Raw genomic sequence first — 12375 nt, 5'->3', positions numbered from 1 at the left:
AACATCAGATACATACTAATGATCCCAAACTGTTGTTTATTCTTTTTTATTCGCTGTGGGCTATGAAAGGGTGAACACGAAATTTCAACAAAAAGATCATTAGCTTCAGGTTTCTATAGGATTGATTGTAAAATACTTTTAAATTACACGATGTAACACAAATTTTGTTCCTGGATAGTATGTGTTATTTCTCAATTGCCTTATGTTGTAAAAGTACAGAAAATGGCCATTATTCCCTTCAAACTTTGCTTTTGTGACCTGGATAATGAAATTTAGAAATTAACCTATTTTCTATGTAAAAACGGGCAAATTTGCACATTTTCATTTACATAAGGTCTGAATAAAACAACATATGAATCAAGATTTACATGTATTTATACTAAAGTTATACAAAAATGTTTAGAAGTAAGTAGTTTTTCGAGATTTCCGACTGTAATGTAAATCACTTTCACGTATCAGCCCCCAAATACAGTCTCCCATCATGTTTTCGTTATACGCTCCCAGGTCACAAAAGCAAAGTTTGAAAAGAAAAATAGTTTTTTTTTTTTTTTTCCATTTACTTTGGGCTTAAGCAATTGGGAAATAACACTTTCTGACCAGGAGCAAGAAAAAGTAAAAATTTTGTTACATAGCGTTATCTGTATTTTCAGATGGTCGCTGTTGGTTCAAACAGTAACAACTGGTTATTCACGAAATGCCTGTGCACAAAATATCTCTCATTCCTAATATTGTGATTTACCTGTTTTTTTGTTTGATTATATTTTGTTGTTCAATACAACAATGCGAAATTCTGATAAAAGACGTAGCACGCGGAATCACACACAAAAACAAAGGCAATGGATTTAAAAAAACAAAAACACCCTAAACTCGAGCGCTATCGAATAATTCTGCGACGGGGATTCAAACTCGCCACCCTCGTGTTACGAATCTAGCGCCTTAACCACCTGGCCATGCCGGGCCGAAATGAAATGTCATCTCATAATTTAAACGAAAGATGCTTTGTCTAGCAATCACACCCAGAGAGATCATGAACTTCGTGTTACGTGGGAAGATATTATAAATGTGAATCATTTTATGGGTATGTGAACAGTGTATATGTCATAACGTGCAGGTGAATCAGTGTAAAACTTTATATAGGTGGGGTGTGAACCAGTATAAATACCTTATTATTTGCACAGCAGAAAACTTGTGTAAATAGCCTGTGTAAAGACTTTATGTCACTGTATGAACCCGAGTGAAAACCGTGTGTGAATGAATCAGCGTAAATTTGTTATTTGTTATTTTGTAATTTTTTGAATTTCGCGCAAAGATATACGAGGACTATCTGCGCTAGCCGTCCTTAATTTAGCAGTGTAAGACTAGAGGGAAGGCAGCTAGTCATTACCACCCACCACCAACTCTTGAGCTACTCTTTTATCAACGAATAGTGGGATTGACCGTCACATTATAACGCCCCCACGGCTGAAAGGACGAACATATTTGGTGCGACCGGGATTCCAACCCGCGACCCTCGGATTACGAGTCGAACACCTTAACCCACCTGGCCATGCCGGGATTATCAGCGTAAATAATTTCATATAGATCTGAAAATTAGTACCGCTACCTGGTGGCTCGGTTGTAGGTTTCACGGCCTATAAAGCTACAAATCATGTTTTGAATACCTGCAGTAGGCAGAGTATACATCTATTCGTATGTAGTTCTGTGCTTGACAGTAAACAAACCAGTGTAAACGCCTTTAGGCGTGCAGGTTTTAATTTGGGTGTGTCTTAACTTGTATCAATATCGTGGAAGGCGACTGAATACTTATATTTGTATTTTGTTTCTTTTATATAAACTGTTTGCTCGATACATAGGTACTTGTGTTACAACCAGCATTAAACGTCACTTTCGTTTAACTTGTTTCGTTTCACGTAAGTATAAATTAGACTCACTAAAGCATTTATTTTTACGAATTAAGGTAGTCCGATTACTTATCTATTTAAAGCTGTTATTAGAAATGGTAACTTTGGATAGGATCTCACAGGCTGTCCATTGTTTAAATAAATATAACCATTCTTCAAGAAAGTGCGTTTTATTTGTTTCATTTCTCAAGCGGACTAATAGACTGTTTTGTACCACTTCGATTCCTACGTGATGAACGAGTGTGAAAAGGACCCTCCTCAGTCATTATTAATTTATACGCATATCAACCTCTGAATATCCAATCTTAGGGAGTATTCTTTTCTAATGGAAGTTTGTTTTCATTACAATATAAACGTTATCTAATAAGCTTTTACATAAACACTTTAAAATAAAAATCCAAGCTGGGTATAAAGTGTAAGAATTGCAGTAATAGTAGATGGTTGAAAACGTGACATGTACTGAAAGTACATGTACTTAAGCAGTAAAACATGACTTGTGTTATGCAAAATGGAACGAGTCCACTAATATTCTGAAATTATTTCTGATGCTGCTGTAATAATTTGTGGTAATTATCTGTTATAGGATATCGTTGAAGATTAAGTTGTATGCGTAACTCTTGAAGTTGTCTGAAAAGAAACAAGAAGCTTTAAAACTTATTAAGATTTTCCACAGAGCAAACAAACAATCAACTCCAAAAGAAAGTCGTTTAACAGGTTATATGGGGACCCGGCATGGCCAGGTGGTTACGACACTCGACTCGTAATCTGAAGGTCGCGGGTTCGAATCCCCGTCGCGCCAAACATGCTCGCCCTTTCAGCCGCGGGGGCATTATAATGTGACAGTCAATCCCATTATTCGTTGGTAAAAGAGTAGCCCAAGAGTTGGCGGTGGATGGTGATGACTAGCTGTCTTCCCTCTAGTCTTACACTGTAAAATTAGGGACGGCTAGCGCAGATAGTCGTCGAGTAGCTTTGCGCGATATTAAAAAAAACAACCACCAAACAAACAGGATATTTAAAAAGGAAAGTCCGTTAGAATCTTGGAGGGTGTTCCACCAATTGTCCCTCAGTGGCTGAATGATATGTATGAGGGCTTTTGCTCTAAATATCGGCATTCGATACCCAAAGGGGGGAACTTTACTAATGGCTTATTGTGTATGACTTTGTACTTAATAGCAAACAACCACACAAGTTCCAAAGATTAAATAGAAAATTAAACTCTTGGAAGTTCTGTATGACTTTAATACAATGTTTGTAAGTTGGCTTGCAATATTTACCAAACATCTAAGGCAAAATGTAATGACGTACGTACAATAATTTTCACTATCAGAAATATGCTAGTTTGAATTATGTCTCTAGGTTTATACTTTTGGTATGATTTATTTTCTGTGTGTTTTTCTTTTATGAAACCGTTAACTACTTATCATAACTTAGATAATTTATCAATATGGAAGGGAACATTTTTCACTGAAATCACAGTTTCATGTTCAACAAACTATATGTTGAATCATGTGATCAGAAATAAATTCTTAATAGCAACAAGACAAGGATGATGAATTATCTGTATTTCGTTTTGTGACAAAGAAACTAATCACATAAGTTCGTGGCTAAGACAAGATACATTTAGTTAAAGCACAAAACATGTGGCTTAGATACCTGATGAACAAATGATTCATCATTTCTCTTTTTTTTATACAACAAACTTTTTTGGACTCACTGTCTTCACGGTAAGTACTGAAACATCAGAACCAGAAGCTCTTTATGGACGCCCACTCCTGTGTTTGTCACGCAGTAATATAGTAATAGTCTGTTGGTAGTGGTAGTCTGACAGCTTGAAACCAAATTGAAGATTCTTGCAGCTGCCTCCTTCTGAGTTTCTACATAATTTACATGCAAAAGCACAACTTGGATAATATAATCGATTGTTAGCTTTTCGGCCATTGTGTCTAGACTGATTGATCTTTTCTACATATAAAGTAATCTAGCTGCTTATTTCCAATACTAAGTACAGCTCTTTGAATGTGTTAAATCAAACACATCACACACAAAAAGTAGTGCATTTAATAGGATATCCTGCTTGTTATCTGGAAAACCCAAAGGGAGTGTCAATGTTATAACACGAGACTTTTACGTGTGTCGTTTTGTGTCTGCTATTTAAAGGGTATCACGAACCCGGAAGGATTAGTTACAACTTTGAGTGTTATCTAACAAAGGGCATTATATTTAGCTGTTACAGCTGTAGTAACTTTTTTGGTGCTACAGACGTTGTAGTTCATCTGTTGTAATAACTATGGCAGTTTTTTTCCTGTTGCAATTGTCATAGTACTATTGCTGTCACAACTGCAGTAGTTATGTAGCTACTACGGTGGTATAAAGTCTCCGGCTATTTTTAGAGCACTTATACTGAAATACATATATATTCAAAAAGGAAAAGATGTAATTTTCTTAGTAAAAATCATTTTGGCAGAATGCTGTCACTTTACAAGTAAAAGAAAATGGTTATAAACAAATACTACACGTATTTTTATGGCTGATGTTGATAGTCTTTATAATTTTAAATTTAACAGTGATTAAAAAAGTTTAGAAAATGAAGTGACCCGGCATGGCTAGGTGGGTTATGGCGTTCGACTCATAATCTGAGGGTCGCGGGATTGAATCCCTGTCGCATCAAATACGCTCTCCCTTTCAGTCGTGGGGGCTAAAAGAGTAGCCCAAGAGTTGGTGGTGGGTGGTGAAGACTAGCTGCCTTTCTTCTAGTCTTACACTGCTAAATTAGGGACGGTTAGCGCAGATAGTCCTCGAGTAATTTTGCGCGAAATTAAAAAACAAAACAAAACAAAAAAATAAAGTATGCTTTAGAGACAGCAATGCCAAGAAGTAGAGAAACAAAGTAAGGATGAATACAGAAAACCATCCAGAAATCTTTCAATGATAACTTGTATCGAAACTAAATGTATGATTCTCGTCAGCTGCATGAATTCAGATTCGTACAAGATCATTTAAACTAAATAGTGCTATTCAGTCTTAAAATGAGTAATAATCATCAGCTTGTAAGACTGACTCAGTACTGGCTACTACTTATGGAAGGATTTTTGTATGGTTTAATGTATTCATCTCCACCTTGTTTCCACAGTATTGCCATCCTTATATCATACTTTATTTTTCCAATACATTTATTACGCGTTCTCTCTCTTTTCCTTAAACAATTTACTTGAAGTATATTGACAAGTCAACATTTGTTTTATTTTCATAGTTCAGTGCTAATATATATATATATATATATATATATATATATATATATACATCGTTAATATCATAACAGTTTATCCAATTTTCGATCATACTGGAGGCCAGTGAAGCTGTAATTTTTCTCCTAGGATGGTACAAGTACTTCGGAGCCAATATTAATAAGATATTACAGAATCCATGTCTTCGAACTTTATCCAACTCACAGAATGTTCATACAATTAACTTCACTACACTCTAGGGTCCTGTTGATTAGTAGGGAGGCCATGCAAACAGATCTAGTGTCATGAAGTATGATACGACGCACTCAGAAACATAACTTCCAGGATCGGCCACATCGAAAATTTGATCACCATATAATGTATTTTTTGATAATTAAAAAAAACTAGTGTTTTCACATTTAGACATCAATCAAATTTAAACATATTTGTCAGTTGTATAAATACTTCATCTCTTTGATACCCTGAATAATTATTAATTTTGATTGTTTTTTATCTTTATTTATTTCATTATTTTTTATCTTTATTTATTTCATTATTTTTACTGAAATTGTTTTGGTCAATATCATGTTTGTGCAATGAAGTCAGAAACAGTATTATATAAGAACAGCCTCCTGTTAGTACAGCGGTAAGTCTACGGATTTACAAGGCTAAAATTAGGGATTCGAGTTCCCTCGGTGGGCTTACCAGATAGCCTGATGTGGTTTTGCTGTAAGAAAAACACACACACACACACACACAAAGAATAATTTATGATGCCATCTAGCGACCAGAAATGAAACTGTTATTTATGCAACACGGAAGTAATATATATGTGTAAACTTGACTCACTGCTGAGTAATAGTGTTTCATAAACTTGCATATGGTAGAAGAGCAGATTAAACTTACTTTTATACTCGATAATGGCAGTTAGGTTCTCAAATACTCTTAAAACGATTTTCTACTGCACAAAACCCTTGCTAAAACTTCACTAGCCATGGGTGCGTTATAAAGTGACGGTCAAACCCACTATTCGTTGGAAAAGAGTAGCCCAAGAGTTGGCAGTGGGTGGTGATGACTAACTGCCTTTCCTCTAGTCTTACACTGCTCAATTAGGGACGGCTAGCGCAGATAGCACTCGTGTAATTTTGCGAGAAATTCAAAAAAATAAAAACTTCACTAATTTTTTTTTACTAACATGGGTGAAGAAAAACGAAAGATGAACACTTTGTCTCCATAATAAGTTCCAAGTTTTCCACTTTAGCGACACTTGTCATCGATATTTGAATATTCACAAGACACGATAATGGCAGTTAGGTGCTTAAATACGGGTATAATTCAAATTCAGCACTTATTTGTAAGTATTATAGAGAAACAGAATGAACGTAGCAATCATTTTTTTCCGCCCAGACCCATCCATACGCACTAAATTCTACCGTGCTTAACACTCCTACGAAAAGACGTTTCTAGTCCTGATTTCTCCAAGCCCGTTCCCCTGGCTGTGGTTTCGCTAGATAGTAGATAGGGACAGTGGGAATCTCGTTAATCCATTCATTAATGGATTTAAATGGCAATTTCATTTAAATACAAAATTATTAGCCTAATATTAATAACCTTTCAAGTTGCTCTGGGGCCTATTAGGCCCCACTTTTCGTAGGAGTGTTAATAATGTTAAAATATGTTATATATTTAACTGGCTTGCAAGACCGCATAGAAACTTAAATAAGAGGTTTTTTTACCATAATACCAGTTGACGAACAAAAAATACCATATGCTTATATTTCATTATCTAATAATGCATATTGAGATTTTATTAGTTGTTTAGTTAACTAATAATATTTCACATTATTGTTAATTATTCTCCAGCTTAGTGTGACAGGAAGAGGTTTAAAGCTAAATGTTATTAAAACATTTTTTGTTATATTGGGCTGTAAGTAAATTTTTAGAAAACAAAGGGTGAAAGCTGTGTAAGTAACGCAGTTCATGAGATTTCAAATATTTTTGTGTGACAATATTTATATAGAAACGATTTAGGTTACTTTGGGTCATTAACCCTGACAAGGCTTACAATGTGGGAACAACTTAGGGTCTTTATCCAGATGAAGTTTAAGAGTTAATAAAAGATTTAGGAAATTCTTATTAATAAGGTAATAAAGATAATTGAAATTTCTTTTATATAGGATCTTAAATACGTATCAAATTTGAAGGACATATGTAGTTCGTGATTTATTAAATAGTAAACCTTAAAGTGAAACGGCAAATTTAAGTAATTTTGCTGATAAAATTCATATAATGGAAAATCATAATAGTCTCTATTTAGGTATAAAACTTAGTGAACCTACAGGATTTCCTTTGTTTATTTTATGATATTTTCGTGATAAACATCCAGGTACCAGAAAAGTCTCAAAAAATAAAAACATATCACATGCGCACAAAAAATAAAAACACATGCGCAGAATAATTACATTTTTTTTTTAAATTCCTTTATCGATTCGAGAACATTTTATTTATTAGGGTTCCCATTTTCATATCAAAGGGTTTAAGGTTTGAGTCACGATGTCTTTACTGGAATTAACATTGAGCAAAGCTCTTAAGTATCAATGATTTCTTTTCACATTTGTAGTAAATTATTGTTGTTTTCTTACTGCAAAGCTGAAACAGTGAGAGTAGCTGCACTTTCTTCGCTGCTGGGAATCGCATTACCTTTGTAAGTCCATAACCTTACTGCTGACCTACGTCTTAAAATTATGTGCCCTATGCTAATTGAGGATCAGACGAAGAACAAGTTTTGGTTTTATGTAAGAATAATGTCGGGAGGATGAATAAGGAGTCTTCTTACTATTAGTCACTCCTGTTCTCATCCTTCTCTCTTAAGTTCAATTACTATCTATTCTTAACTGCTGGAATGAAAATAATCAGTGATGTCGAGAAAACCCACTTGTAGAGAAAAATATTTATGTAAAAAACGGCTCGTTTGGGTTGAGAAAATTTTGTACGTAGAGGAGCGAACAACGTTTCGACCTTCTTCGGTCATCGTCAGGTTCACAAAGGAAGAAAGAGGTAACTGACCGGAAGCTGAAGTTTGAAAGGGGTTGTGTAACTGAGTGTCGGAACGTAGAGGACGGTGTTAGATATCTGAATATATAATTTTATATTATTTATTTGCTGGAGTGAAACATTGTTTCTGAAGGAGATCAATTATCAAAATATTCGGCGTAATTTAATGTAGACAAAATAAAGTTAGATTGTGTCTCTTTGATTATTATGCTCTTTGGTACATGTAGCATTAGAGAATATTTGATTAAGACATTTAATATATATATATATAATTTGTTTTTGTTTATTCGTCTTTTTGAGTTGGCCCGGCATGGCCAAGCGTTTTAAGGCGTTCGACTGGTAATCCGAGGGTCGCGGGTTCGAATCCCGCTCCCACCAATCATGCTTACCCTTCCAGCCGTGGAGGCGTTATAATGTGACGGTCAATCACACTATTCGTTGGTAAAAAGAGTAGCCCAAGAGTTGGCGGTGAGTGGTGATGACTAGCTGCCTTCGCTCTAGTCTTACACTGCTAAATTAGGGACGGCTATCGCAGATAGCTCTCAGGTAGCTTTGCGCGAAATTCAAAAACAAACTTTTTGAGTTAAAATAACACATTATATAACTAGTCAGAGGTTTGGATTTGCTGTTTTTAACGCAGTCCTTCCTTATTGTTTTACTATTCAATTTAATTAAAATGTAATTATTTACACAGCTAAATCTGTACTGTATACAGCACTTGTCTGGCTGTTAGGTAGGTACGTATGACTGTTTTATTTAAATTTATTACAAGAGTTATGACTCATATAGTTAGAAATCATTAGTGACAAATCTGGAATTTTTGTTTACGAATAATTTGTTATGTAGTTCAATTGTTGTGAGTTGACTTCGCATCACTCGAACCTTGCTATATCATAATGTCTCGCAGTTTGTGGAAAGCTTTAGGCTTACTTCATTAACTTGTTCGCCTGTATATATATATAGTAAGCAACTTAGTGAAAGTGAAATTAATGAGCAGTTTAGTGATATTGAAAGTAATGAGGAATTTCTAAAATGAGTTTCACAATTTGTATTGTAATAACATAGATATAGAAGAATAATTGTTTTTCTTCAACGGGCGTTCTAAAGCAATTGAACCCATCTGTGTGGACTTTGCCAAAAATATGACAATTAGTTAAAGCTCTAGATACAACTGTAATAACCAATAGTGTAACGATTTTTTTTCTTTTGTACATATATTTGATTTGTTTTGAATATATATTATTTTAGAGCAAGTGGATTGTGTGTTGTCCGCTTATTGTTGAACTTAATAGCTAACAATTCACATACACTTACTGCAAAGAATCAGGCCCTATAAAAACCTGACACTAATCTTATTTACATCTAATATGTAGTTTTAGTCTTTTGTTAGTTTTTAGAAAAATAGTGTAAATGTTAACTTTTGGATTTTAACGAAAATAAATGTTTTAATAGTTTCTATTCACATGTATTTGTATAATATTTAGTAATTATATACAAGTATTTTAATAAACACATATTGATTGTTTTTCTTTTAACAGATACATCTAACTGTGAAAAAATGCTCGACTCCAGAGATCGCAACGGAAAGCAAGTGAGGTCTAATGGCAAGCATTGCGTACAAATGTTGAATCACAAACTGCAAACAATACAAGGTAAGAGAAAACGCTTGTTACTACATGAAGAGAACTGTTTTTTTTTTAAAGCTATACATAAGATGAATTAGTGAACTTTGTTTTCATTTTCCAGCTACGCCACCTTTCGAAAATGAAAGATCTATAATTGTGTTGTAGACGTTAAGGTACCGCAGAAATAATTACATTTGTATATATCGAACATTAAAATTAATTGCAATCAATACGAGAAAAAGTTAAAAGAATTTATTCTGTTTCGCTGACTATCTGCATTTGAGACACGTTACTTGCCAAAAACAAATTGCTAAAAAAGTAATAACACTAAAAGGCACCGGCATGGCCAAGTGGTTAAGGCGTTCGACTCCTAATCCGAGGGTCGCGGGTTCCAATCCCTGTCACATCAAACATGCTCGCCTCTCTCAGCCTTGAGGGCGTTATTATATGACGGTCAATCCCACTATTGGTGTGTAAAAGGATAGCCCAAGAGTTGGCGGTTGGTGGTAATGACCAGCTGCCTTCCCTCTACTCTTACACTGCTAAATTAGGGACGGCTAGCGCAGATTGACCTCGTGTAGCTTTGCGCGAAATTACAAACAAACAAATTATTTTCATAAAAATTTTTTTCATTATTTAGTGTGAACGTCAATTGATTAAGGCACTTTCCCGTTGGCAGAGCGGTAAGTCTACGGATTTACAACGCTAAAATCAGAGGTTCGATTCCCCTCCGTGGACTCAGCAGCTAGCCTGAAGGGAATTTGCTATACGAAAACTTATTTCACAAATAAAGCAGTCCGGCGTCTGTCAGGTACAATGATGAAGAACTCTACAGTATTGTTTTGTTCTTAGCTTAGTTTATTTCTCAATGAAGATTTGTTTTTAAAAAATCAGAATACACTTTTTCGGTGAGTAGCAAGAAAAATATCTTATTGACCAAGCATATTTTGAAATTACCATCGAAACTGTGATACTTATTTTTATAGATATATATAAAACAAACTGTCCAACCAGTTTCAGGTTTTAAATAGTGTGAAACACAAAGATTTACAATAAGAATGTTATTAAAACGGTATTATTATTATTATTAAATTCATCGTAGATTTCGTCCATACTTTTTGTGTTGTCAGTAGAGTAAAACTGTGATAACATTAGTTATCAATACATTTCTCTGGTGGTAAATGCTTTAATAAGTTATCTCTTAGCTATGGTTCGGGGCCCGACTTGTATTCCGAGGTACGAGAGTTCGAATCCCCGTCACACCAAACATGCTCGCCCTTTCAGCCTTGGGGTATTATAAGTTTCGGTCAATCGCATTATTCGTTGGTAAAAGAATAGCCCAAGAGTTTGGCGGTGGGTGGTGATGACTAGCTGCTAAATTATGGACGGCCAGCGCAGATAGCTCTCGCGTAGCTTTGCGCTAAATTCAAACCAAACCTACGGTACGAACAATAAACATCATGTTTATCAACGTAACGCTCAACACGATCCCAAAAAATTCTGTTTCTACATCTTATTTTATTTAGAGGTTCAGTGGTAAACACCAACAGTTAAGAGCACTGTGAGTTTGGTATATGTGTACAACATATCTAGTCTTTCTGTTGCACGTTTCGTTGGGATTTCCTGTTCATCTGTAACAAATAAATAATTGGTAAGTAGACCCTGAGTGTGAAGTAGCTGTTCACACCATATCTATAAAATAATAATGTTACAGCAATAAAAAAGACAGTTCCCTAGCCTAATAGATGGCTGCTTCTGTCTCATTGAAAAAATGGATCATTAATGTGCACTGCTAACTATAAAATAGCTTGTTCAGTTCACTTGTTTCTAGTTTTATAGCACAAAGTTAAACAATGGGCTATTTGCTCTGTCCACTATTGGTTATTAGCATTACTAAGTCTTCGCGTTTTACTTCTGAGCCAACGGACAAGAAAATACCGTGAAACATAAGCTCTTCCTCAATACAAGGACGTATCTGTGTTGATTTGATTCGTAAAAAACAAAAAACTTTAGTTATTAGTTTGTCGCCATACAATATTAAGTAAATCAGATATCTCCCTGAACACACAATTTGACGATTTTTGCTGATTTCACTACGGTTTAACTTCGATATCTCAAAGCTTATTCCATATGGCTACTAATGTCATACTGTTTCAACTGTATCGCGTTAGGATATTATAAGACAAAAATAGTAATATTGTATTTTAATTACGAAAGAGGAAATGGATTCAGAAAAGAATTTCATATTGTTAAACAACCAAAACATGCATAAAAGTGTAAAGAAAAACGAGGACTTGTTTAGATATTTGTATACTATGTTTGGTGATTTAGGCGTGGTGAAGATCATGAATATAGGCTTAGTAACTAAGACTATTTTGTGATTGGCTATTTTAACGCCGTGAACTACAAAACACCACAGAGCTCGGATCGAGAGGGCCTGAAATATATCGCTGTTTGTTTGATAGCAACAATGTTACTGGCTTTTCATTCCTTGAAATGAGAGTATGAAAAATTCAATTATTTCATAATATGGTGTGTTCTCGCATTTCGACAATAGAGAGAGAACAA

At 34.8% G+C, this 12375-nt stretch overlaps 1 protein-coding gene across 4 annotated transcripts in view; it reads left to right on the top strand.

Annotated features, from left to right (window-relative positions):
- LOC143250269 (protein CBFA2T3-like) overlaps positions 1-12375 on the top strand; it is a 47794-nt gene that overhangs the window by 22823 nt on the left and 12596 nt on the right. For 3 of the 4 annotated variants that reach the window (XM_076500732.1, XM_076500733.1, XM_076500734.1), the window contains exon 2: positions 9721-9834. In XM_076500732.1, coding sequence (XP_076356847.1) covers positions 9721-9834 — 114 coding nt within the window. Of the gene's footprint in view, positions 1-9720; positions 9835-10447; positions 10619-12375 lie in introns of those variants that run through there. The other variant, XM_076500735.1, reaches the window with a different exon arrangement.

The sequence above is a fragment of the Tachypleus tridentatus genome, chromosome 5 (genome assembly GCF_004210375.1).
Source record: "Tachypleus tridentatus isolate NWPU-2018 chromosome 5, ASM421037v1, whole genome shotgun sequence".
Taxonomy (NCBI): Eukaryota; Metazoa; Arthropoda; class Merostomata; order Xiphosura; family Limulidae; genus Tachypleus; species Tachypleus tridentatus.
Note: the sequence above shows the minus strand (reverse complement) of the source record. Positions and strands in the feature narration are given on the sequence as shown.